The 22,237-nt window shown below is 47.4% G+C and overlaps 1 protein-coding gene across 1 annotated transcript in view; it reads right to left on the bottom strand.

Moving 5' to 3' along the window:
- Positions 1 to 22,237, bottom strand: part of SHROOM3 (shroom family member 3) — a 128,331-nt gene that overhangs the window by 88,293 nt on the left and 17,801 nt on the right. Inside the window, exon 2 of the mRNA XM_054392329.1 lies at positions 10,305 to 10,459. Coding sequence (XP_054248304.1) covers positions 10,305 to 10,459 — 155 coding nt within the window. The remainder of the gene's footprint in view (positions 1 to 10,304; positions 10,460 to 22,237) is intronic.

The following is a 22,237-nucleotide window of genomic DNA, read 5'->3' as shown; positions in this document are numbered from 1 at the left end:
CTTTCAGACTCCTGAAGTAAAGGGGACACTGAAGTGGAGAAAGCGTGGATGAAATTGTGGATGCTGTGTGTTTTCATAGGAGGAAAATTTAGGGTGAAATGGAAATGAAATGGTGTGCTTCATTTGGCCTGAAAGGAAACATTAATATTAAATTAACAAAAGCAGGTTAATTTGGTATAGGCAGTATACATTTAATGAAGAGGGGGCTAAAGGGAGACCTCATTGCTCCCTACAACTCCCTGAAAGGAGTTTGGAGTGAGGTGGGGGTTGGTCTCTTCTCCCTAGTATCAATTGATAGAAGAAGAGGCAATGGCCTGAAATTGTGCCCAGAGAGACTTAGGTTGGAGATGAGGAAACATTTCTATGATGCAAGAACAGTCAGGGATTGGAACAGGCTGCCCAGGGAGGTGGTGGAGTCACCATCCCTGGAGGTGTTCAAGAAGCCTATGGCCATGGCTCTCAGGGAGATGGTTTGGTGGCCATAGAGGTGTTAGGTTGGTGGTTGGACTGAATGATCTCAGAGCTCTTTTCCAACCAAAGCAATTCTCTGCTTCTATGACAATAAAAGCATGGAAGAAATGCTGAGCCATTGTTGCCTGTTGCTGGGTAACTAGTGTAGCTGAGCACAATGAACATTTCACCTATTGCACCTATCAATGCCACACAAACCCCTTAGAAGTTCTTGTCAGCTCTTGAAATTAAAGCCATGCAAGCACAGCTTCTCTCAGTGAAAATGAGGAAACCCAGTTGTTCTGGGCTGTCTCCTGACAGCTTCCCTGTGAAGCTGTCACCCTGCAGTCCCCTGCACCTGTACAGGTGCTTGCAGAGCTCCAGGTATTTGCCTTATTGACTAGAGGTAGCTGAGACAGAGCCACAGAGTAAGGAGCGAGGCACTGAGCAGGGACAGAACACTTGCCTGTTTGTTCCAGTTTTCGCCCTATCGTGATCTGATCTGAACCAGCTCCAGCCTAATCCTCAGGAAATTCCAAAAGAAGGAGATTCACACCCTAAAACCCACTTTGGGTGGTGCTGCCAGAGATTTCCCAGCTTTTCCAGTGTCAGTCTCTGAAAAATCAAACCCCAGCTTGAATATTGCCTGAAGAAGGCAAACTAATCCAAATGCACTTGCTGAAAGGAGCAGCTAATGCAGAGTGGCAGTGGCTAGAAGTGGCTGTGGCCCTGGTGCAGCTTCAGGTGAGGGGTCAGGCTTTAATGTCCCATCTAGGATAACACAAAATTGTGCCTGGCTTCTTCTTGTCCCCAGGCATTTTCCCTCTGCCCCCAACAGTGGCCTAAACCTTGTTTTCAGATATTGTGTCTAGACCTTCTTCCCATTTCCCACTCGTTGTGGGAAGTTTCCTAAGAGCCTGGCAGTCCTGAGCTGTAGCTAATTAAATCCTAGACAGAAAAGCTGGTTCCAGTGATTTCAGCATTAAATTCTGTTTACCTTTCAGCTGTCTGCCCCATGCCTTGCATTGACCCTTTCTAATGAGAGAGGAGCTGCAAACATTTTGATTAAGCTCAGAAAATTCTGCTAAAGGAAATACTGCTGCATGGGACAGTTAAAGACTTACCAGTCTGATCCAATACAGAGGCCAATTTAAAGCCTTTACTTAACCTGGGAACAGGCTGGACAGATATTGGAACCACTGTACAAACAGTGGTGAGCTTGGGCTGGTGGCAATCATTTCCATCACAGAATGCCATGTTGGAAGGGACCTCAAGGATCATCTGGTCTGACCTTTCTAGATCTCCTCATGTTAAGAATTCAACAGAAGGCTACTTTTTTGAGTGTGTTAAAAGATGCGCTTTAAAGACCCTCTCCCTGTCTCAAGGTCTCACACAACAGAGCAGCTAGGGAGCTGAGAAACAAGGAGACATGCCAGCCCTGCAGGGTCCTAAAACACATGAAGATGTGGTGCTGGGGAACATGGTTTAGTGGGGACCTGGCAGTGCTGAGTTAACATTGGCCTTGATGATGTGAAAGGTCTCTTCCAACCAAAACTATTCTGTGATTCTAAGACCAAGGGCACACTGGAAAGCTGTGGAGTTCACCACCACCACCACCGTGTTTGCACATCAGTCAGACCACCCTGCTAACCCTCTACCAGTGTTTGTGCCAACTTCAGCCTCTCAAGATGTCAGTCCTAAGTTCCATGTGCACCAAACCTTCCTTTTTCCCTTTACCTCAGTCATCATCACTGAACAAAAGCATAACAGCAGCTCTCTGGAAACATGCTGCAGAGCAGGGTGGGAGCCAATGCTTCTTCTCATTAATTTCATTCACAAAACTTGGATTTATTCGATGCAATTTTCTGGCACACTGTCAAATCCAACACAAAATGACATTAGTGTCAGAAGAGGGAAGGATTAGGCCACTGAGTTCTTTGAAGAACTGTGCTGGCACTTGTCTTCTTGTAAGAATGCCAGCAGCTTCCCCTCTCTCCAGGAACAGTCCATTTTCTCCTGGTCACTGAGGAAAAGCTTTGCTCAGTGAGGGGCTAAGTCAAAGCTTTTGGGAGTCTGTGGGAATCTTTCCACCAATTTCCATGGGCTCTGAGCCTCAGGTGTCAGGAGTACTGACATCTTCCTCCCACACTTCCACACAGTAATGGGCTCATTTATCAGCTAGACTGGAAGACTTTTCTCCCCCCTTTTTTCTTTTAAAGCCTATAGCAATTTGCTTCCAAGAGAACAACTTCGTAGCTAAGGCACAGAAGCACAGATTCATAGAATGGGTTGGGTTGGAAGGGACCTTAAAGACCACCCAGTTCCAAACCCCCTGCCATGGGCAGGGACATCTTCCACTAGACCAGACTGCTCAAGGCTTCATAGGTGTAAGCTTTCAGGAAATCTGGATTTAATTCCTGATCTTGCCACAGAGGTCTTTAAATGAGTTGGTTAGAACCAGGTCTGTTTGAAATCACAACACTGGCCATGCAGCCTGGTCTAGTGCAGGTGTCCCTGCCCATGGCAGGGTTGTTGGAATTAGATGATCTTTAGGATCCCTTTCAACCCAAACCATTCTATGATTCTATGCTGCAGCAGAGTGTAGACTCATGGAGCCCAACATCTTCTCCCTGACAGCACCTGAAAGCAGACATATCAGGAGGAGAATAAGAGCAAAAGTAACACACTCACATGTCCAGTGTCATCCCAGCCCCACCAGTGTGCAGTGCAGTGACTGCCTGAGCACGAGATGGCTCCTGGCTCTTAGGGGCAGAGTTTTGGTGTTTCCAGGGGGTATATCCCTAGGTGAATTCTCAGCCAGTTTCCCTCTGAGGGGCTGTAGGGTGCTTCTCCCAGCATCTCCCCCAGGTCTCATGGGTCAGACAAGGGGGCCTGGGGACAGAGATGTGCCAAGAGAATAAGCTGCCTAACCCAAGTGACACAGGGAATCTGTAGGGAAGCATGAAAACGAACACTCAGATTATGGTTATGGCCAGGGATAAGCTTAATCCTTTCTTTTTGTACAGTTTGGAGCACAACAGGAAAACGAGGATAATGTTTTCTATCCCCACACCCCCCTTATCTGCTTTGTATTTTTAGCCTAAGGCTCTTTGAGATGGAGAAGAATCACAGGCACTGCTAAGCTGGAGGCAGACACAAACCACCAAGCACTAACCCTGAAAACAGAAGCCCAACTGCCTGGAATACAGATCCTGGCTGCGTCTGTACCTCTTTGTTTACATCTCACCACAGAGAGAGATGACAGTCAGATGTCCTTCCCTCTATGTAAAACAGAGGATGAGAACAGGGCAAAGGCACACCCTTGGAACAGGGGTGAGGGGCTGCAGCAGCAGCTAACACCAAGCCCAAACCATCAGATCCCCAGTCAAGCACCCATTGATTTGCCTGAGCAGAGGATTCACTCATGGGTGGCTTTGGAGATGAACAAGGCAGAGGGGTGGTTTTTACTGTGGTACTCTCAGAAGGACCAGGCTTCTTTGCCTTGAGCCTTAAGTTGGTGAAGGGTTTGGAGAACAAGGCTTATGAGAAGTGGCTGAGGGAACTGAAGTTATTCAGACTGGAGAGGAGGATGCTGAGGGGAGACCTCATTGATCTCTACAACACCTTGAAAAGAGGTTGGAGTGAGGTGGATGTTGGTCCCTTCTCCCTAGTCTCAAAGGATAGAAGGAGAGGAAATTGTGCCAGGGGAGGGTTAGATTGGAGATTAGGAAAAATTTCTTTGCTGCAAGTGTGGTCAGGGATTGGAACAGGCTGCCCAGGGAGGTGGTGGAGTCCCCATCCCTGGAGGTGTTCAGGAATTGCGTGGCCGTGGCACTTGGGGACATGGTTTAGTGGCCATGGTGATGCTAGGTTGACAGCTGAACTGAATGATCTTAGAGGGCTTTCCCAACTGAAACAATTCTATGATTCCATGGTTGTTGATATAACATTGTATATAATGCATCAATACTACTTGAGCAGGCTTCCCATGGTTGCTCATCTCTAAATGATCCAATAGAAGCTAAGAACATGTTGCACATCTTGGAAACATGCAGGCTTGCTGCAGATCACAGCCCCTTTGAGATTCCTGCTTTGTGGCATCTCCATGGCTCTGCAAATCCAAGTGTTACCGTCTGAGCTGCTCACACCCCAAGTCAGAAGCTATATGCTAGCCTGAACCCTAAAAACAGCACCTTACAAAAGCTCTGCAGGACTCCTGCATGTCAGCCTGTACAGGATAAAGGCATAAAACACTGGAAATTCTCCACAGATTTTTTTTACTTGCTGTTCCACTAGCAAATTTTAATAGAGCTTTGCATTCATTAACCAAGACTGACGCTGGATCCAAGAGCTTAATTAAAGGCCCAAATTCTGACCTGAGGTACCTCATCTGAATTCCATCCAAGTGAGTGGAGCTGCTTTCCACCCGCCAGGAGCACGGAACCAAACTGCCTGTGGCAAGTTCGCTTCACAACGTGCTGTGGTCTCAACCAGAATGACTTCACATCTCCACCTCTGCCCTCCCTGCACCAGGCAACAGTGAATGCCACAGCAGCTCTAAGGAATGGCTTGTAGGAGGCCTTAGTTCAAACCATGTTTGTGTTAGAAAGAGTGCCTGAGAGTTGTTGTCCCCGAGCCCGCGGCTCCCTTCAGCCCGGCAGGCGCGGAGCAGGACGTTTGCCACCATGCCTCAGCGATCTAATTGCTGCTGTTACCAACACGTTGAATGTAAAACTGTGTAAACAGTGTGAGGCTCTGACAGCCATTCCTGCTTACTGACCTGTGCAAAAGGCTATTTTTGGCAACTGCTCGAGGCCACTGTGGTCGTGGTTGTAAAGCAGACGAGGCAGTGCCCGTGTTTGGAGCCTTATCTTCAGCTGATGCAAGCACACGCAACATAATTAGATGGAACTGATAGCACGGAACAGGCCTGGCTCTGTCTTTAGACTCAAAACTCTGCTTTAGACACTCAACCAAGCATCACAGCATGGTAGGAAGGGACCTCTAGAGATCATCAAGTCCAAACACTTTGCTAGAACAGGATGACTTAGAGCTACTTGCACAGGATGGCTTCCAGACAGGTTTTGAATGTCTCCAGAGATGGAGACTCCACCACCTTGCTGAGTAGCCAGCTCCAGGGCTCCATCACCCTTAAATTAAAGGAGTTCCTCCTCAAGTTTAGATGGAACTTCTTGTGTTCAAGTTTGTGCCCGTTGTCTCTCATCCTGTCACTGGGCATCACTGAGAAAAGCCTGGTCCCATCTTCCTGCCACCCTTTCAGTATTGATCAGCATTGATAAGATGCCTCTAGAGCTGGAGAGGAAGTGCCAATAAAAAACAAGTTGGAAAAAAATAACCTGTAGTCCACAACCAAACAACTAAGCCTTATTCATGTGGCTTGCAGCTTTAGCCTTCAGCCTCCTCCAGCTGGTTAAAGATCAACTGAGTATCAAAAACTCTCTAAGGCACTTTGTTGAGGACAGTAGGCAAGTCTGCTGCCACAAAATGAAACAAACTGGCCTCCAAGTTCTCACCATGATTCACACCTACTGTTCCCAAACTGGCACACCCTGAGCAAAAAGATCAGCATCAGCCCCTGGCTTCCTCAGGCTTGATGGAACTGGTTCTGCTCATGCCTGCAGTGAGAGACATTTGTCACCAGCAGTGATATACTGAAAACGATCATGGGAACTGCTTGTGGAGATCTCTCTCCTGAGGACCTAGCTTCTTGGCTCACGCCCCAAGGCTGTCCCCAGCAGAGTGACACTTGTCTGTCCTTCCCTGGAGCACAGTAGTCTCCTCTCTGCCCAGGGGTGACCTTAAAGGCTGCTCCCCGCACTCAGCCCGTTTGCCTGGGGCAGCTGAGCTCTCACACAGCACTGTGCTTTTGCATGATTGCTCAAGTATGAAACACATCAGAATGAAATGAACACATCAGAATGAAATGAACACATCAGAGAAAGTGCTCACTCCTGGCCCAGCAGAGGACAGTGTCCTGAAAAGCCCTCAAGTGATTTTGTTGTACAATTCCTTAAGAATCAGATGATATAAAAAAGACTAGAACAGACCACCAAGCTAAATCCACCTTGCCAATGGCAAGCACACAAGAGATACTGGCAGCAGGGTTTGTGAGGCAGGAAGTTGTCACTCAGTTTAGGTGGAAAGTGCACCTAAGGTACACTCAATAAGGCTTTGTGATTCCCTGCCACGCAGAGCAGCTCTTACTCTGCCTCACTCTGGCTCCAGCACAACGAAGTGTGAAGCATCAGCCAGCTTCCTCATAGCACAGCAGTTACAGAGCTGAGGGCTACAGGAATGAACAAACACATGCATGTCTGAGTCTATTGTCCTGCAAACAAATGGGCAAGACAGGCAGAGGGAGGTGGTGAGGAATGGGAACTAAGAAAGGGCCTGGCTTTAGGAACAGCCCTTTAGGTAGGTTAGATATGAGCAGCCCTGTTTAAGGAGCAGAGAAAGCTAAACACTTGAAAACTGACATTGAGATGAGGATGAGAGACACAAAATGCAGCTAGAGAGCATCTGTGCAAATTGTTTCACACTTATCTCCCAGAAATGGGAGATATGGAATAGGCACAGAATTAACTGAACACCAGGGTTCGTTTGCTCATTCTCTGCCCTGCTGTGAGTCCACGACCAAGGAGGCAGAAAGCATTAAATTCACAACCTTACATGTCTCTCCTACTGCAAGTTCCTGATGTCAGCAGCATGTCTGGACAGAAGTGAAAGGCTGACTGTGGTCCTTTGGTGCTGGTTACTTGTTTATAACCATACTTATTAATATTAAGTATTCTTGTGAGAGGCAATTTTCCTCACGTCTATTAATTTTAGTCTTTCATACTGATTTTTCTCTGATTTCCCCACCACGTTCTCTTCATTGAAACCATTTCCACTCTTTTTTCCCCTGTTAAAACTGATCAATAACAGACTGATGAAGATCGACAATGAGGCATCAGCACTGAGCTTTGCAGATGACATTCCAAGGGACTCACACACCATTGCATCAGCCTGTCTACAGACCTCATAAGATGTTCTAACCTCACATTTCTGTGGAGAGCTCCTGAGACTTTCATTTGAAAAACAATCCATTAAACCTTCAAAAACATGCTGGCCTTGAGTGTGCTTTGGAAAGAACCAAAACCACATACCCCAAGCAGACTTTGCTACTGTTTGCATATGACTCTGAAGGGGTAAAGTCCATGCCAGTGTGAGTCTGCGTCACTCCTTAAGCAAGAGCTCTCATGAAGACTGAAATCACAGTCACATATGACTGGTCAGTGAGTTTTCAAACTGCTGGTTATCTGCAGCAAGCAGCACTAATCCACTTCAGTGAAATCATTGTGGCCAACTTACAAAAATCACCATCTCAGGCACTCCAAAAATGATTTCTTTGCAGGTGATGTAGTACTGCAAAGCATCCTTCACACACCAAAAGCCAGTCCCAAGTGGGAAGCATGCCAGTGCTTCATTTGCCAGTCTTAATGGCTGGGCTAAAGAGAATCTGCACATCCTTGGTGCTGTAGCATTGCCTCAAGTCTGGCTGGCAAACCTTTGCTCACATTTCATCACACAGACATGCTGTCTGCCCTGCAGCTTCTCCCTAACTGAGATGAAGGCTGTCATGAAGGAGACAACTGCCACAAGGATCCACATGGCTCAGGTTCTGTACTGAGTTGCTGTCCTTCATTTATTTCTTCAGCATCTTGCCTCATTTCTTTTCAGATTGTTTGAAGCTTTTATTCAATGCAGAAATTCACTTTCCCCTTGCTGCTTTCTTCTTTGTCACCATCTGCCTCTGGGATCCTTCTTCTATCCCTTCCTAGAACGACACTCACAGAATGGTAAGGGTTGGAATGGATCTCTGGAGGTCATCCAGTCCAACCCCCCTGCCAAAGCAGGATCTCCCAGGGCAGGTAACACAGGAACATATCCAGGTGGGTCTTGAAAGACTCCAGAGAAGGAGACTCCACAACCTCTCTGGGCAGCCTGCTCCAGGGTTCCAGCACCCTCACACCAAAGAAGTTTATCCTCATGCTGAGGGGTTCCAGTTTCTATCCATTGCCCCTTGTCCTATCTCTTCTCATCCATTATCCCTCTAGCAGTGGAGCCAAAATCTTTGTCTTCTACCTCACCACCAGGCATCCAGAGTGCAGAGTCTTTGGTGACAGAGAATTCAGCCAATCTTGTGACCTACTTCCCACAAAGCAGTGAGGACCTCACAGTTTTGTTCTTTAGCTGCTTTCATGCCAGCACTGCAGGGTCAGCTGGGACTGTCAAATTCCCTGCACTGAACACCCAGCCCTTAGCTCTTAAGTGCAGTTTTTCAGTTGTGAGTTTATGGGTTGTGACTGAGCTCTAGAAGTGCAGGACAGGAATGGTGTGTGAACGTTACACCTCTTGAAGTTAATGGGCTGGGTCTTTCCAGTGGTGATGAAATGAAACCCTGCAAGGCTCAGAACCACATGTTCTTCAAGATCACTACAGCGTTTCAGACCAGGAAAACATCAAACACTCCTGCATACTCTTTAAAAAGGAGAAAAGGTGAAAAGGTCTTGGGAACTTCAAAATAATGCTCTGCCTCTCAGGATTCCTTCTGGATGTGAAAAACTACTCAAGGAAATTAAAAAGTTTTTTCTCTTTTAGCTTGGGGAAAGAGGCCTCAAAGCTTTCTGAGAGGTGTGGAAATGGGATTCAGGCATCTCCCAAGGCATTTGTAAATTCACAGAATCACAGAATGGTTTGGGTTGGAGGGGACCTTAAAGAACATCTAGTGCCAGCCCCCTGCTCACACATGCCCTGCTCAGGCATCACCACTCAGATGTGAGTAGGTTTTTTCAGCTTAGCCACCCAACTGCCTCCTTTTTTCTGCCTAATGACTGCTCCTCAGCCGTGCTGGTCTTGACCCAGATTCCTTTCTGGTTAACTGTGGAAATTCAGGGCAGAGCACTCCACAAAGTGATACCAGCTATCACCTAACTGGCACAGAAAAGACTGTTTGGACATGCCCACAGTAAGGAACACACAAAAGCATCTCTGTTAAGGTCTTAGAACTGTCTGTCCAAATTCCAGACCCAAACATATCTGATTCAAAACACACATGAAGATCCAATTTCTGTGCCCTGACCCTACACCAAACACATTTATTATTGATGCCACCAGAGAGGACCAGCACAATTTGCCCAGCTGGGTCACACCCAGCACCCCATCAAACCCAGCACCATGACTCATAACCATTTACAAGGCCTTTGACAGCCAGGGAAATCGTGACATAGGACATGTACTCGTTCCATGGTAGTACAGAGGCTGTGGCTCACAAGATGCAGGTGAAGTGGCTGCTCTTCCCCCTACATCACGTCCTGAACACAACATTGCTCAGGCTGCTCTTGGTCCACTCTATCACTCACCTGCAGAACATCAAACAGCTCCAAACCTTGCTACAGTTGGAGGAAATCTTTCTGCTGTCACAACAACAGTGATAACATGCAGCAAACGAGGCAAGAGCTGTGTAGAGAGCTGCCAGCCTTTCAGAGGGAGCCCCAAGCACTTGGAGGAAGTTGGGGCTGTTTGTAAATCTCTGAGCAGGAATTCTGGACTGCCATGTCTGGGGACCAGTAGAAGAGATTTGGATAAGGATTTCACATGGTTGGGCGTACCAATGGCAAATGAGTCATAGAAATCTCAGCTAAAAGAACACACATTTGTGCTTGGGCTCATGCTTGTGAGCTTAAACCAAGGCTTTGGTGAGATCAGGGCAAGTCCTAGGCTTTCAGCTGGAGGGCAGTGGCTGTGACAGCCTGCAGGACAGAAGAGAGAGGGAAGTGCTGGATTGTGCCTACCTGCGGACGACCAGCTTCAGTTTCTTGTAGGACCCTTTCACCAGGGAGATGGCCTCTCTCCTGGAGCTGCTCAGTTCCACCTCGTTGATGTTCACCACCTCGTCACCAGCCTGCAGCTTGGAAGGCAGGGAGTCTGCTTTACCTCCCTGTTCGATCTGACAGGGAAGAAGGGAGACAGAAGTGGTGAGACAGGCCTGCCACAGTTTGGCTGTCACATGCAGAGCTAGGCACACATTCCCATTGAAGGAATGAGATCTGCCAGCCCCAAACTCAGCTCTATGACAAACAAACATTGTCTGTCCTTGCCAGCCAGCTGCCTCAAAGCCCTGTGCTTGCCTCCTTTACATTTCATATAGATGGAGGCTGGGGACTGGCAGGCAGATTCGTTCTGCCAGGAAGCATTGTTTTGAATGAGCCTGAAAAGTCTTTGGCATTTGGGAGCAGTAAACACCAGCAAAATGGCCATGGAAGGCCTCCTGATAAGAGCAGCCCGGCACAAGCACAAGGGCAAAGCTGGGATTGGGAGAGTTTGGATGGTTTTTGTGTTCCAGCTCTTCATGCTCTAGCTGGCTGCTTAACGACAGCTGCTTGCTTGCTGGCCAGCAGCGAGGCAGCTGCAGGTAGGTGTGTGCAGATAGTGACACACAGCACCTCTGCAGGGGCTGGCAGCCTGGGATTTAAAGAAAGGAGGCAATTAGTTTTAGCAGCATGCTCAAGGCTAGGTAGTGGCAAAACTAGAAGGAGAATCCTAGGGCACCTTCCTCCATTTCTTATGATCCATCACACACATTGTGTGAACAGTGAGTGCCAAGAGGCTGGAGGCTTGGTGATGCCCAATGACAGGATAAGGGGCAATGGGTGGAAGCTGAGGCATAAGAAGTTCCATGTGAACATGAGGAAGAATTTTTTCACTGTAAGGGCAATGGAACACTGGAACAGGCTGCCCAGGAAGGTTGTGGAGTCTCCCTCATTGGAGATATTCAAGACCCATCTGGATGCATTCTAGTGTGATCCTGCTCTGGCAGGGGGGTTGGACTGGATGATCTTTGAGGTCTCTTCCAGCCCCTAACATTCTGTGATTCATGCACATTGATTCAACAGCAGAAACACACAATGTCTGCAAAGAAGTGACAAGGTTGAGGATGAGGAAATTCGAGGCAGAATCTCTGAACCTCAAGTCTGTGAACTAATCATAGAATGGTTTTGGTTGGAAAAAATCTCTAAGATCACTGAGTCCAAGCTTCAACCTAAGACTACATGCAGCACCTCTCTGTAAAAGCAAGCTAGCAGAGGGCAAGGTGACAGGTTGGGTAGCACACTGCAAATCTGATTTTTGGAGACTCAGGAGTGCATTTGTTGGAGCTTTTATTACAAAACTTGCCACCACAAAACCTGATATTCAGTACACCTGGCAGACCTTGCTCAACAGAAGCTGTTGTCTGTGTTAGCAGCTGTCAATAGCCCACACTAAAGTACAACATCTCATGATACATCAGAATTATAACCTCTTCCTTCAGGCTTTCACCTTGCCAGACATCATACTGAGACAAAGAAATGTACCTGACTCAGATGAAGCCTCTGACCCAGCCAGGGGAAGGGCTGCTATTTGCAGGAAACCCATTTTCTGGGCAGTGAAATTACACACACGCTTCTGGAAGTTGCTTTTATTTCAAGCCATGCCAGGGAAAGTGTAATTGAGCCATAATCCAGACATGTAACTCAGCACATGCAGAGGCATTACCCAGATTTTTACCAGCACATTAGTTTCAGTGTTGAGTGGTGATTTCTCAAAGGCAAAGCTACTCTGTTCCTCTGAACAATGATACTCCACCTCATGGACCTTCTGAAACCTGACTTCCACAAGCATTGGCTCATAAATTCTTTCAACCCCCAACAAAGCTAGGTAGAAATCATTGTCGTTCATCCTACCAGGAAGTCATTCCACTGATGAATGAGTTTTTTCTTTTCTCCTTAAGAATGGATAAAACCACAGGAATGAGATTTCATATGAGGAGCCTTGTACCACAATTACCAGGAAGGGTGAGAGATGAAACGTTCGACCTTGCTGCCAGCATCAATAAATAAACCCAGCAGGGAGCATTGCTCCATTTTGTTGCTGCTGTGGAAGAAAACAGGTTGGTGTCATTTCAATGCCATACAATGGAGTGGGGTTCTGTGGGTTAGATGAACTTGTGATATAGTCAGCAGAAAGGCTTTGTTTGGTTGGGTTTGGTTTGTTGTGTTAGATCACATAATAATGGAGAAAAGTCTTGGAAAAATATCTCCTGTGGCAAACAGCAGCTACTTCATGGGCTGAGACACTCAGCAGATGTGTTTGTGTTAACTTCTGCCTTGATGAACCTTCAAAAACACCAACAAAATCATGATCTGTGCTTTATCCTCTAATAATCCTGCTCGAACCATTCTATGGATCTCTGATCTTCTGTCATTTCAGCATCTCCTCCAAACCTCTGTCTTTCTTCTGTTTCCCCCAAGCACTTCTGGCTGATCCATTTAGATTCTCTCAGAAGAAGAGAACAAGATCTTCCTTGCCAGGCTGGCCTCTCCTCAAATACCTCCAGTTCAAAACACCTCACTAGTCTCCCAGCAGTCCCTTCACTTGCCTTTCCTGCAGCAAAGCCTTCCATGCCCACTGCCCTTTCCTGAGAATCCCCAAGGCCACCCCTGGTCCTGCTTTGCATTAATGCTCCATTTTCTTCCATCAGAGGAGGCTTCTTGTCATTCAATAGATCCTGCAGCAGACTTTGAACCCATCTGTTCTCCCTTTTTTTGGCTTACTGTAAAAGCAAGAAGTTGCTGAAGCAGATCACCAAGGATACATAAGACTTATTACTACTGCCTTTTGTTGGGCTCGCTATGGTTACTGTAGGTTCAGTGAATGCTGCCTCACTGAGATCCTTTCTGGGTTATTTTAAAGAACTTTTCTTTATTTATTCCTCTTTTCCTTTTCTTTGAGGAGCTTTTGTAACAACAAATTCTCTGTAGCTTTCAAGATGGATTATTCCATCTTTGTGTCTTTTAGGCTATGAATGGTGCCTGTGATTCCTAAACTGCAATCTTACTCCCTGAAACTTCTCAATAAAAAGAAAAAACAAGAGGAAGCAAGCAGATGTGTCTGCGCCCTGTCTGCAGTCACACCAGAGAGCTGTGCCACGCAGCAGATTGGTACAACTGCTGAGTGGCACCAGGAGATGCTCAGCAAAGCCCAGTCAGCCAGCAGAGCTGGGTGTTGACAGAAGCAGCAGCAATTGAAATGACAAACTCCTGCCCCTTCTGTGTCAGTATTATAATGCTGGGAAGGGAAGCATCACAAATGAACTGCTGGAGATGGCTGTCCAGAATTCCTGAGCTGCCAAAAAAGATTTTACAGGAACTGACAGGGTGAGAGAGGAAGAAATTTTGCTCCATGAAGGAACTGAGAGAGGCAGATCCTTTGCTGCAGGCAGCCCAGGACTCACCCAGGACTTGCATTGCAGAAGAATGTTCTCTGCCTTAGACCTCTTGCTAGTAAATATTTCACTGGAGCAATTTTCAGTCTTTCCAGTGGAAGGATGAATTTCCAGTGAGTCTGGGGTTCGCCTCTTCCTTGTCCCTCACAAGGCCATTAGCACCGGTGCAGCTTGGGGGAAAGATGTGCTTGAGAGCAGAAAAGCCCTCAAAGATCATCAAGTCCAGTCATCAACTTAACACCACCTCAGACACTAAACCATGTCCCCAAGTGCTATGTCCACACATTTCTCTTGAACACCTCCAGGGATGGGGACTCCACCACCTCCCTGGGCAGCCTGTTTCAATCCCTGACCACTCTTGCAGCAAAGAAATTTTTCCTCATCTCCAACCTAACCTTCCCCTAGCACAATTTCCTCTCCTTCTATTACCTGATACTTGGGAGATACTTCTTATTGCCCAGATTGGAACACCAGAAGGTCAGACTGGGGTCTTTCCTTTACCTGTTCACTGTTAGGTGCAACACAGCCAAATCAGACCAGTCCACATTGTACCCAGTACAGATCTGTGCTGAGTGCAAACTGGGCTGCTCACCAAAGTCATTAATTAGCTGATTGATTTAGGCTTCATGTTGGAGATGGAGATTTTCAAGTCCCTGTGGAGTTCAGAGATGGTTCTCAAACCTAGAGCCAAAGTTGTGGAGTTGCTGAATGACTCCAGAGAATATGCTGCTCCCCTCATTCAGACTTCATGCCATGTCACATTTCCCATGCAGCAGACAGAAATCCTTCCCCATTGTCCCCAACCTCTGTGTCAGCATGACAGAGCAGTTCAGACAATTCAATCAAAAAATAATTAAGTCAAAGGTCTCCCCCCGGAGCTGTGTCTCTGCTGGATTTCCCCATCCCTGATGCAGACATGCATCTGGAGAGAATTTAGCTATTGACATTCACTCCAAGCCACAGACAGTGCTCTCAAATTAGTTATTGTTTTATTCTGCAGGGAAGCAAGGAAAGGCTTTTTTCTCATAGAGCTCTGGATTGTTCTGCAGTCACATTTCTGCTCCCAAGCACAAAGAATAGTAGCAGAGAGGCTAATTTATTCCAGGTGATCATACAAGGGTCACACGATGAATTCACTTGAGAGGCTGAATTTCATTCAAGAGAACAAGGTAAGCTACATGGTTTTGCAGGGTTAGCAGTGCTGTGAAATCTTCCTGACACTCCCAGTACCATTTACCAAGGGCAGGCACCAAAACAGCAATCCAGCTGCAGAAATGTCCCTGTCATCTGTGCAGGCTGGATGCAAGTTAGGGACAAGAGATGAGTATTCAAGGTCACTCTTTGGACTGCTATGCAGGCTCCAGCACTTCCACACCTTCCCATTTCCTGTGGGATTGTTTCCTGTCCCGGGAGCAAGGCTAATCTCAGCAGTCAGCCCCTCAGCAAAAAGTGGCAAGAAGTGAATGGAAAACAGATTGCAGGCTTCAGTGACAAGAGATAAGAGACCTGCTCCCTTGAGCATGCATCTCACTCCTCTTGGTGACTCTAAATTCCTAAGCCAGCAGAGGAAAGGCAGCTTAGCTCTTCAGATAATTTTCCACCTTCTTCAGCATAGGACTGTTAGGCTCCCACAAAGAGTTTTACATTTAACAGCAGCATGGGCAGGGAAAATCAAATCTTCTTTCAACTAATGCACAAAGAAAGATGGACTGGTGCTACGGCTTTGATTCAGGCCTCCAAGAAGCCTCCAGGATCTTTTTTGTAACAACAGGCAGAATTAACAATACATTTTCTCCACCCCTCTCCATATATACAAGACAAGGAACCAATGTGCAACAACTAGAATCAGATCAGGTCTTTGAGAGAGGCACGGCACAAACACGTCATTACTGTAGAGATGGACAGGTTAGATAAGCAGAGGGACAGGAAACAGCTGTGCAAAAGCTGTGAGAACAGCAAGCAGAAAGACAGCAGCAAAGCCTGCTCTCAGCTACACAATGATACTTGGGACTGAACCTAGAGGCAAGGAGAAGCAAGAGCACCAGCAGGACAGGGGGGAAACCAGCTTGTTTTCAACCAGTATAAAGCCAGCTGTCACATGCCCAGGGACCAACTGCACCACAACGTTCTAACATGCTTTACACTGGCAGCAGAGAGATAGGAACAAGGTGGCTAGAGGACAGGAGATGACTTTTCCCTGCTGCTCTCTGTCAAGGTGCCCAGGGACTTAATATTTCAAATATCATTAATGCTTCTTCCTACCTTTCCCTCCTGTTGTTCACAACACACAGCAAGCAGACAGGGCAAGTTAAAAAACAAAACAAAACAAAACAAAACAAAACAAAAAACACCACAGCTGAGTCACAGGCAGAGAACTAGAGGACAGCAGCACCTGTGCAGGTGCAGAGTGCATGAGAAGTTGAGGGATAGCTTTCTCCTGCTCTTTCTCTGTTCCCTGCAGGAGGCCAGCTTTTATCCCAGCAGAGTCTTGCCTGCAGCACACACCCTGCCCCTGCACGTGGGAATCAGAGAGCTTTCCTTCTTTGTTGGCTGTGTGGTTTTTGCAAACAATCCATTCCGTGCATGCCACAGAGGTATAGTACCAAGTGATGCAAACTCGGGGGCCTGGAGCACCTCAGCTTGATCCTGTTTGGTCTGCAGCCACTATCAGGGCAATATCAGCTCAAGGGGCTACAAGAACTCCTTCCCTGTAACTCTCTGTTGTAGCTGATACAGCTAGCCCCTCTCCAGAGCACACAAAGCCAGTGGCTGCACATGTCTGGGAGTTAATATTTGCTTTGCAATGGGAGAGTTAAAAATAGCTGTTTGTCAAAGAGTCTGCTGGCAAGGTCTGCTCTCCCCCAAACACACTGAGGTTTCCATACTCAGGACTCCTTTTTTCTCCCTGCTTTGCCATCCTGCCCCCAACTTCCCAGCCCTTTCTCACATTTCTCACTAGGTTTCAATAATTCAAAAGCCAGTTCCTATGACATTTAGACAGCGAGCCCATTGCAGTCTAGGTGAGGGGCTATCAAATATGTGGCCACCCAACATATGAGAGAGCACTGCCCCAACGCTGCTGCACAGGAGCTGAGTCCATCACAGCAGTGCAGCTTCACAGAGCGTGACAGCAGGGGATCACTGGCAAACCCACATCTCCTCACACACTCCCATTCCCCAGCCACTGCTCCTCCTGTTGTGTTCCTGGTGTGCAGGCTGCCACTCCTCATCACCAGTTCTAACCCAATCATCATGGCAGGAGCACAAGCTTTAGTCATAGAGATGAACAGAGCCTAGCATGTAATGTTTCTCAACCAGTGCCATGCCCCAGACAGTGCTGGAGCTGGGTCTGTTGTCATTGTTACACCTGAGGTAAGGTACTGCTGAGGGACAGCATGAAGCCTACAAACCCTAGGGTTTTCTACTGGCGACACCAACAGCTCTCTTATCCTTTTTAGGCACATGTAGACCCCTGCACATCATCTCCAATCAGCCCTTCTTGGTGGCTGCAGCACTTCCCTCAACCTGTGGGATGTCACAGACCAACATGCACCCACAAGCCAAACTGTAAAAGCTGCAAGGACTGGGCCACCTCAGGAAGTGTCACCTTCTGCACCAAGTGCACATGGACAGGCAGAGGAACATGCTCTTACTTTCCTGCTGTTGGCAATTTCTTTCTCTTTGCATACAGTCTTCTCACAGCACGACCTCAGGTACCCTCCCTCCTCCTGTCTTTGCCATCTAGGAAAACAAACCAGTTGGAGATGTATTTACGAAACTATCTGTTACCTACTCCAAGGACAACTTTTAAAGCCTAGGGAAAGCCAAGCCTAGCAGCACAGGAACTGCCAGAGTAGGAAATCTATTTATTTCTTTAACCTCTCTCCTGTCTGCTCTAAAACAAGGAGCAAATGGCAGCTCTTAGAACTTGCCTTTCAATCCTGGTGACATAGCACTGTCTTGTGCCCTTTTTAACAGGATGCTTTACACATCTTTGCAGACTTTTGTAGTACTTTTCCATACCAGCTGTTATGACTTACACTGCCATAACCCACTGAGGATGTAGCTTAACCAGCTACCATGAGACTTTCTTGGGATTGTGTCTTTTGGGAGAAACTGGAAAGTATTACCATGTGAGAAAATACAGCTGAGGTGTAGGCACTTGAAATCAGTTCTGAGGAGAAAGAAGACAATCAGCAGGCTCTCTGGTCCGGAGAAGAAAGAAGACAACCAGCAAGTTCCCTGGTCCAGAGGAGAAAGAAGACAACTAGCAGGCTCTTGAAGTGCTGTTGTTGAGGGCTGTTTTCACCACATGATTAGACCATGAATTTCCTGTCTTGGCATGTTGCTGGCATGGATTCAAACCAGAAATGTCAGGGAAATGTGCCCTGCAATCAGGTAATTCCATAAATTAGGTAAACCTAAAACTATGGGGGGTGGGGGATTGGCTACTGCAACAGGCAGTACTTATCTCTCCTGGAGACAGATCCTTGGCCCCAGCATGGCCACTTACTGCTTTTGATGTCTGCCATTGCTCCTTCCCCTGCTTCCCTTCCCCAGTATTAACACTTCCATCATACCTGTTCTAAACAGCACTAATAACAGTAATGAAAGCAGTAGTAATGATCCCCAAGAACTTTCCTTCAATTAGCTAATTTGACCTTTCAACACCACGGGAAGACAGCAGGAAGTATTGTTCCCAAATTAGAGAGGAATAAAAACAGAAGCAATGTTTATGTAACTTTTCCAGGGTCACAGAAAGAATCACACATTAAGGCTGGAGCTGTGCTCCCTGCTCTGACTGCCAGGTCACACTGTACTGATGCCAATCGAGGCTCCCCCTTGTTAACATTTCTGCCCTCTCCCCAGCTTTCAGCCATTTTCTCTCATGGCAATTTTTTTGTTTTCTAGAACCAAGAGGAGCTGCTCTTGGATGTCATTCCATCTGTATTTCTGGTGCCCCTCTTGTCTACATAGTTTTCATTTCCTATTTTTAATCCCCCTCCCTGGAGGTGGTCAAGGCCAGGTTGGATGAGGCCCTGAGCAATCTGGTCTAGTGGGAGGTGTCCCTGCCCATGGCAGGGGCTTGGAACTGGATGATCTTTAAGATCCTTTCCAACCCAAACCATTCTATGAATCTATGAATCTATTTGCTGTGGCTGTCCTCTGCCTCATTGTGCCATCACATCCCTTTCTTCCTTTTGCCCTATCTCGCCTTCTTCACCATGCTCTTCCTTCCTTCCTGAGGAGAAATACAAACTAATAACCACTAAATGGTCTATATCAGAGAGGAAAACCCTCAGATGATGCAGCAGAGCCATGCTTGATGAACTGACAGTCATTCAACAGCTGCCTAAGGGATCTAGGTACTCAATTCTCACTCATTTTAATGAGAATCAGACATCAACATTTCCAGGGACTCTTTGAAGATCGAAGCTTAGAGCAGCCAGCAGCAATTAAGACAGTTTAACATCAGAGGAGGTGTCCTTTAGGGCAAGAGAGTGCTGCTGGCATCCCTAGGTAATGAGCAGAAATGCTAACAGGCTCTCCAGGAGTAGCTGGGCCCGTTGATCTCTGGTGGCTGGCTGGGTTTTGCCTCAGTGCCAGGTCACAATCGCTCAGTGCCGCGGCGAGAACTCCCTCGGACCAGATAATGGCAACTGCGCGCGGCAGGAGTGCCGGGGCCAGGACAAAGGAAGAATTTCCCAGGCTGAGCCATTGTCATCACATCACACTTGGCAAACCCTTTCTTTATTCTCCTGACCTTCTAGAATTCTCAAGTCAATTTAGTGCCCGTGAAAGATGCCAGGCTCACAGCCCTGGAGATCTATTTTCCTTGCCTGCAGATCAGCTCGTCACCCTTCCTCCCTGTCCCCTTCTCCCCACTGCACCTCCAGTGTGGTTTAGGGTTTTATTGAAGGGCCCTTCCACTCCAACCCATTCTATGATTCTTTAACCTGCCCACCACCAACTCAGGTGAAGGTGTGCAGTCTTAGCTGTGCACAAGCGTTGTCCTAAACAGATTCATGGAAGCCCATCCGTGTGGAAAAGAGCATGGCAAGTGAAGAGGTTGTTCTTGCTCAGGCCTTGTGGATGCCTCGCAGGTCTTTCTGGGAGCCGCAGGGAGCTGGAGCAATAAGCTGCGAGGGAGATGGACACAAAGCTGCGGTCGGTATGTTCAAATGCCGCATCCTGCGGTCGCGATCCTTGTCCCCTGCTGCCACCCTGCGGCAGACCAAAGTTCAAGGGACAACTGCTGCTTTCTGCGCTACCACCTCCTGCGCAGCTGGTGGGACTCAGCCGAGTGGTGCTTTCCTAACGAGGGGCTGAAAGAGCAGCTCATGGAGCTGTTAATGAGAAAGGACTGAAACCCTGTCAGCTCAATCCTGACTCTGAATATCACCCTGCAAGCCTAAGGGCAGTTCTATTTGCAGGTTCTGCTTTCCCTGCTTGGATCCTTTGAAGCTGCCTCATCTTGTAAACATCTTATCAAACCCTTCTTGTAGGGAAGGGGATTTACAGCTGTGTTTCCAGGCTTAGCCATTCACTAAGCCAAAAACTGCTTGGCAAAACGTAGCTTTTAGCAAAACACAGCTTTTAGCTGCAGTAGACACATAAATTAACTGCAGTTCAGGCTGAGGAAGGTCCTCATTTTCAGAGCTAGTGCTGCTGCGAGGTGCCATTGAGGTGGATGAGGCAAGCACATCTGTGAAAACACCAGGCCCATTGCCCACTGTCTTCTTGCTGCACACCAGAGAGCTTCTTCTCTTAAGCTCCTCTTTTGAAACAGTTCTCTGTGTGATGAAAAACCTCAACATTCAGTCTGGATGGCTGAATGGAAGCTTGCATTTACACTATGTCCTGCTTACACCCACCAGCATGACCTGGAAAGGCCTTCCTAGAGCCAGGATTCCAAATTCTCCTTCTGCCACATGTGCCAGGGCAAAGTCCACTGCGAGCATCTCAAATCCAAACTGCACATGAGTTCTCTTCCTCCCTTCTCCTCCCTTGGTACCATTTCCTGGTTTCTCACAGTTCTCTCCATTCTTTTGCTGCTCTTCTGTTTCCAAAAATGTCACTGAAAATAAACTGTCAGGACAAACAAGCAGGAGATTCCCACTGCCAATGGCAATGTGGAATGAGATGTTTGGCCATCAGCAGTGCAAGGCCCTTGATCTCAGGAAAGAGCTGGAACACAAAGGCATGTTTGCTGTGAGTGCTGCTAGGTTCACTCCAGTTCTATACCTCAACTAGGGCAGCACACAAGTGACCTAACTCCTGAGAGACCTGCTGGTAGCCAGGTGGGGGTTGGTCTCTTCTCCCAGGCAACCAGCACCAGAACAAGAGGACACAGTCTCAAGCTGTGCCAGGGGAGGTTTAGGCTGGAGGTGAGGAGAAAGTTCTTCACAGAGAGAGATTGGCCATTGGAATGTGCTACCCAGGGAGGTGGTGGAGTCACCATCCCTGGAGGTGTTCAAGAGGGGATTGGACGTGGCACTTGGTGCCATGGTTTAGATAGGCATGAGGTGTAGGGTGACAGGTTGGACTCGATGATCCTTGAGGTCTCTTCCAGCCTTCTTGATTCTATGATTCTTCTTGCATGTGGTCCTGGAGGTACCAGCATTTAAAGACACAAGGTGATGTATGGATGTATATGGGTTTAGCCAGACCATGGACAAGGAGCAGTCTATCACTGAACACTGCACAAGCTTTTTGTGTTCTTAGCTTCATTTTTAAGCACTGAAAAATCGTCATCTTGCTTCATGCACAATGAGAGCAGTAAAGAGCATCCACAGGGTTCTCATTCACTGGCAGAAGGCAAGCAGACAGCCAGGGTCAGGCCTTCTCAGAAGGGCCACAAATACGATCATAGGACTGGAAGTGCTGCTGTGTGAGGAAAGGCTGAGAGAGCTGGGTTTGTCCAGCCTGGAGAAGAGAAGGCTGTGGGGAGACTTTATCACCATGGGCCAGTACATAAAAGGTGGCTACCAAGAGGATGCAGACTCCCAAGGAGTCCCATCAAAAAAGACAGAAAAAATCACTACTAGGGAGATTCCCATTGGACTCCAGAAAAAAATGTTTCCCCAGTTTCTAGTCTCTGACTGGAATCATCTCCCAAGGGAAGCAGTGGATTTCCCTACATTGGCCAGTTTTAAGCCTCATCTTGAAAGGGTGCTGGGCCAACTCATTTTGGCTGGATTGTTACCTGGAAATGTTGGACCAGATGATCCTTGGGGTTCCTTCCAACCTGGCATTCTGTGATTCTCAGAGATAGCTGCCCTCCCACACCCACTTGATTGATTTTCCAGAGCTCACTTTTGTCACTGTGCACCTCCATGAACACTGTAGGCTCAGAATGTGACCTGCGTGGGACATGGGGGCTCCCTGTGTGTGCTGCATACACAATGCACTGGAAATTTGCATCTTAAGGATGGGGAGCAGAAAGCAGGGGAAGGAAGCAGA

Source organism: Indicator indicator, chromosome 25 (genome assembly GCF_027791375.1).
Source record: "Indicator indicator isolate 239-I01 chromosome 25, UM_Iind_1.1, whole genome shotgun sequence".
NCBI lineage: Eukaryota > Metazoa > Chordata > Aves > Piciformes > Indicatoridae > Indicator > Indicator indicator.
The sequence above is the reverse complement of the archived record's forward strand: the minus strand, read 5'-3'. Positions and strand labels throughout refer to the sequence as shown.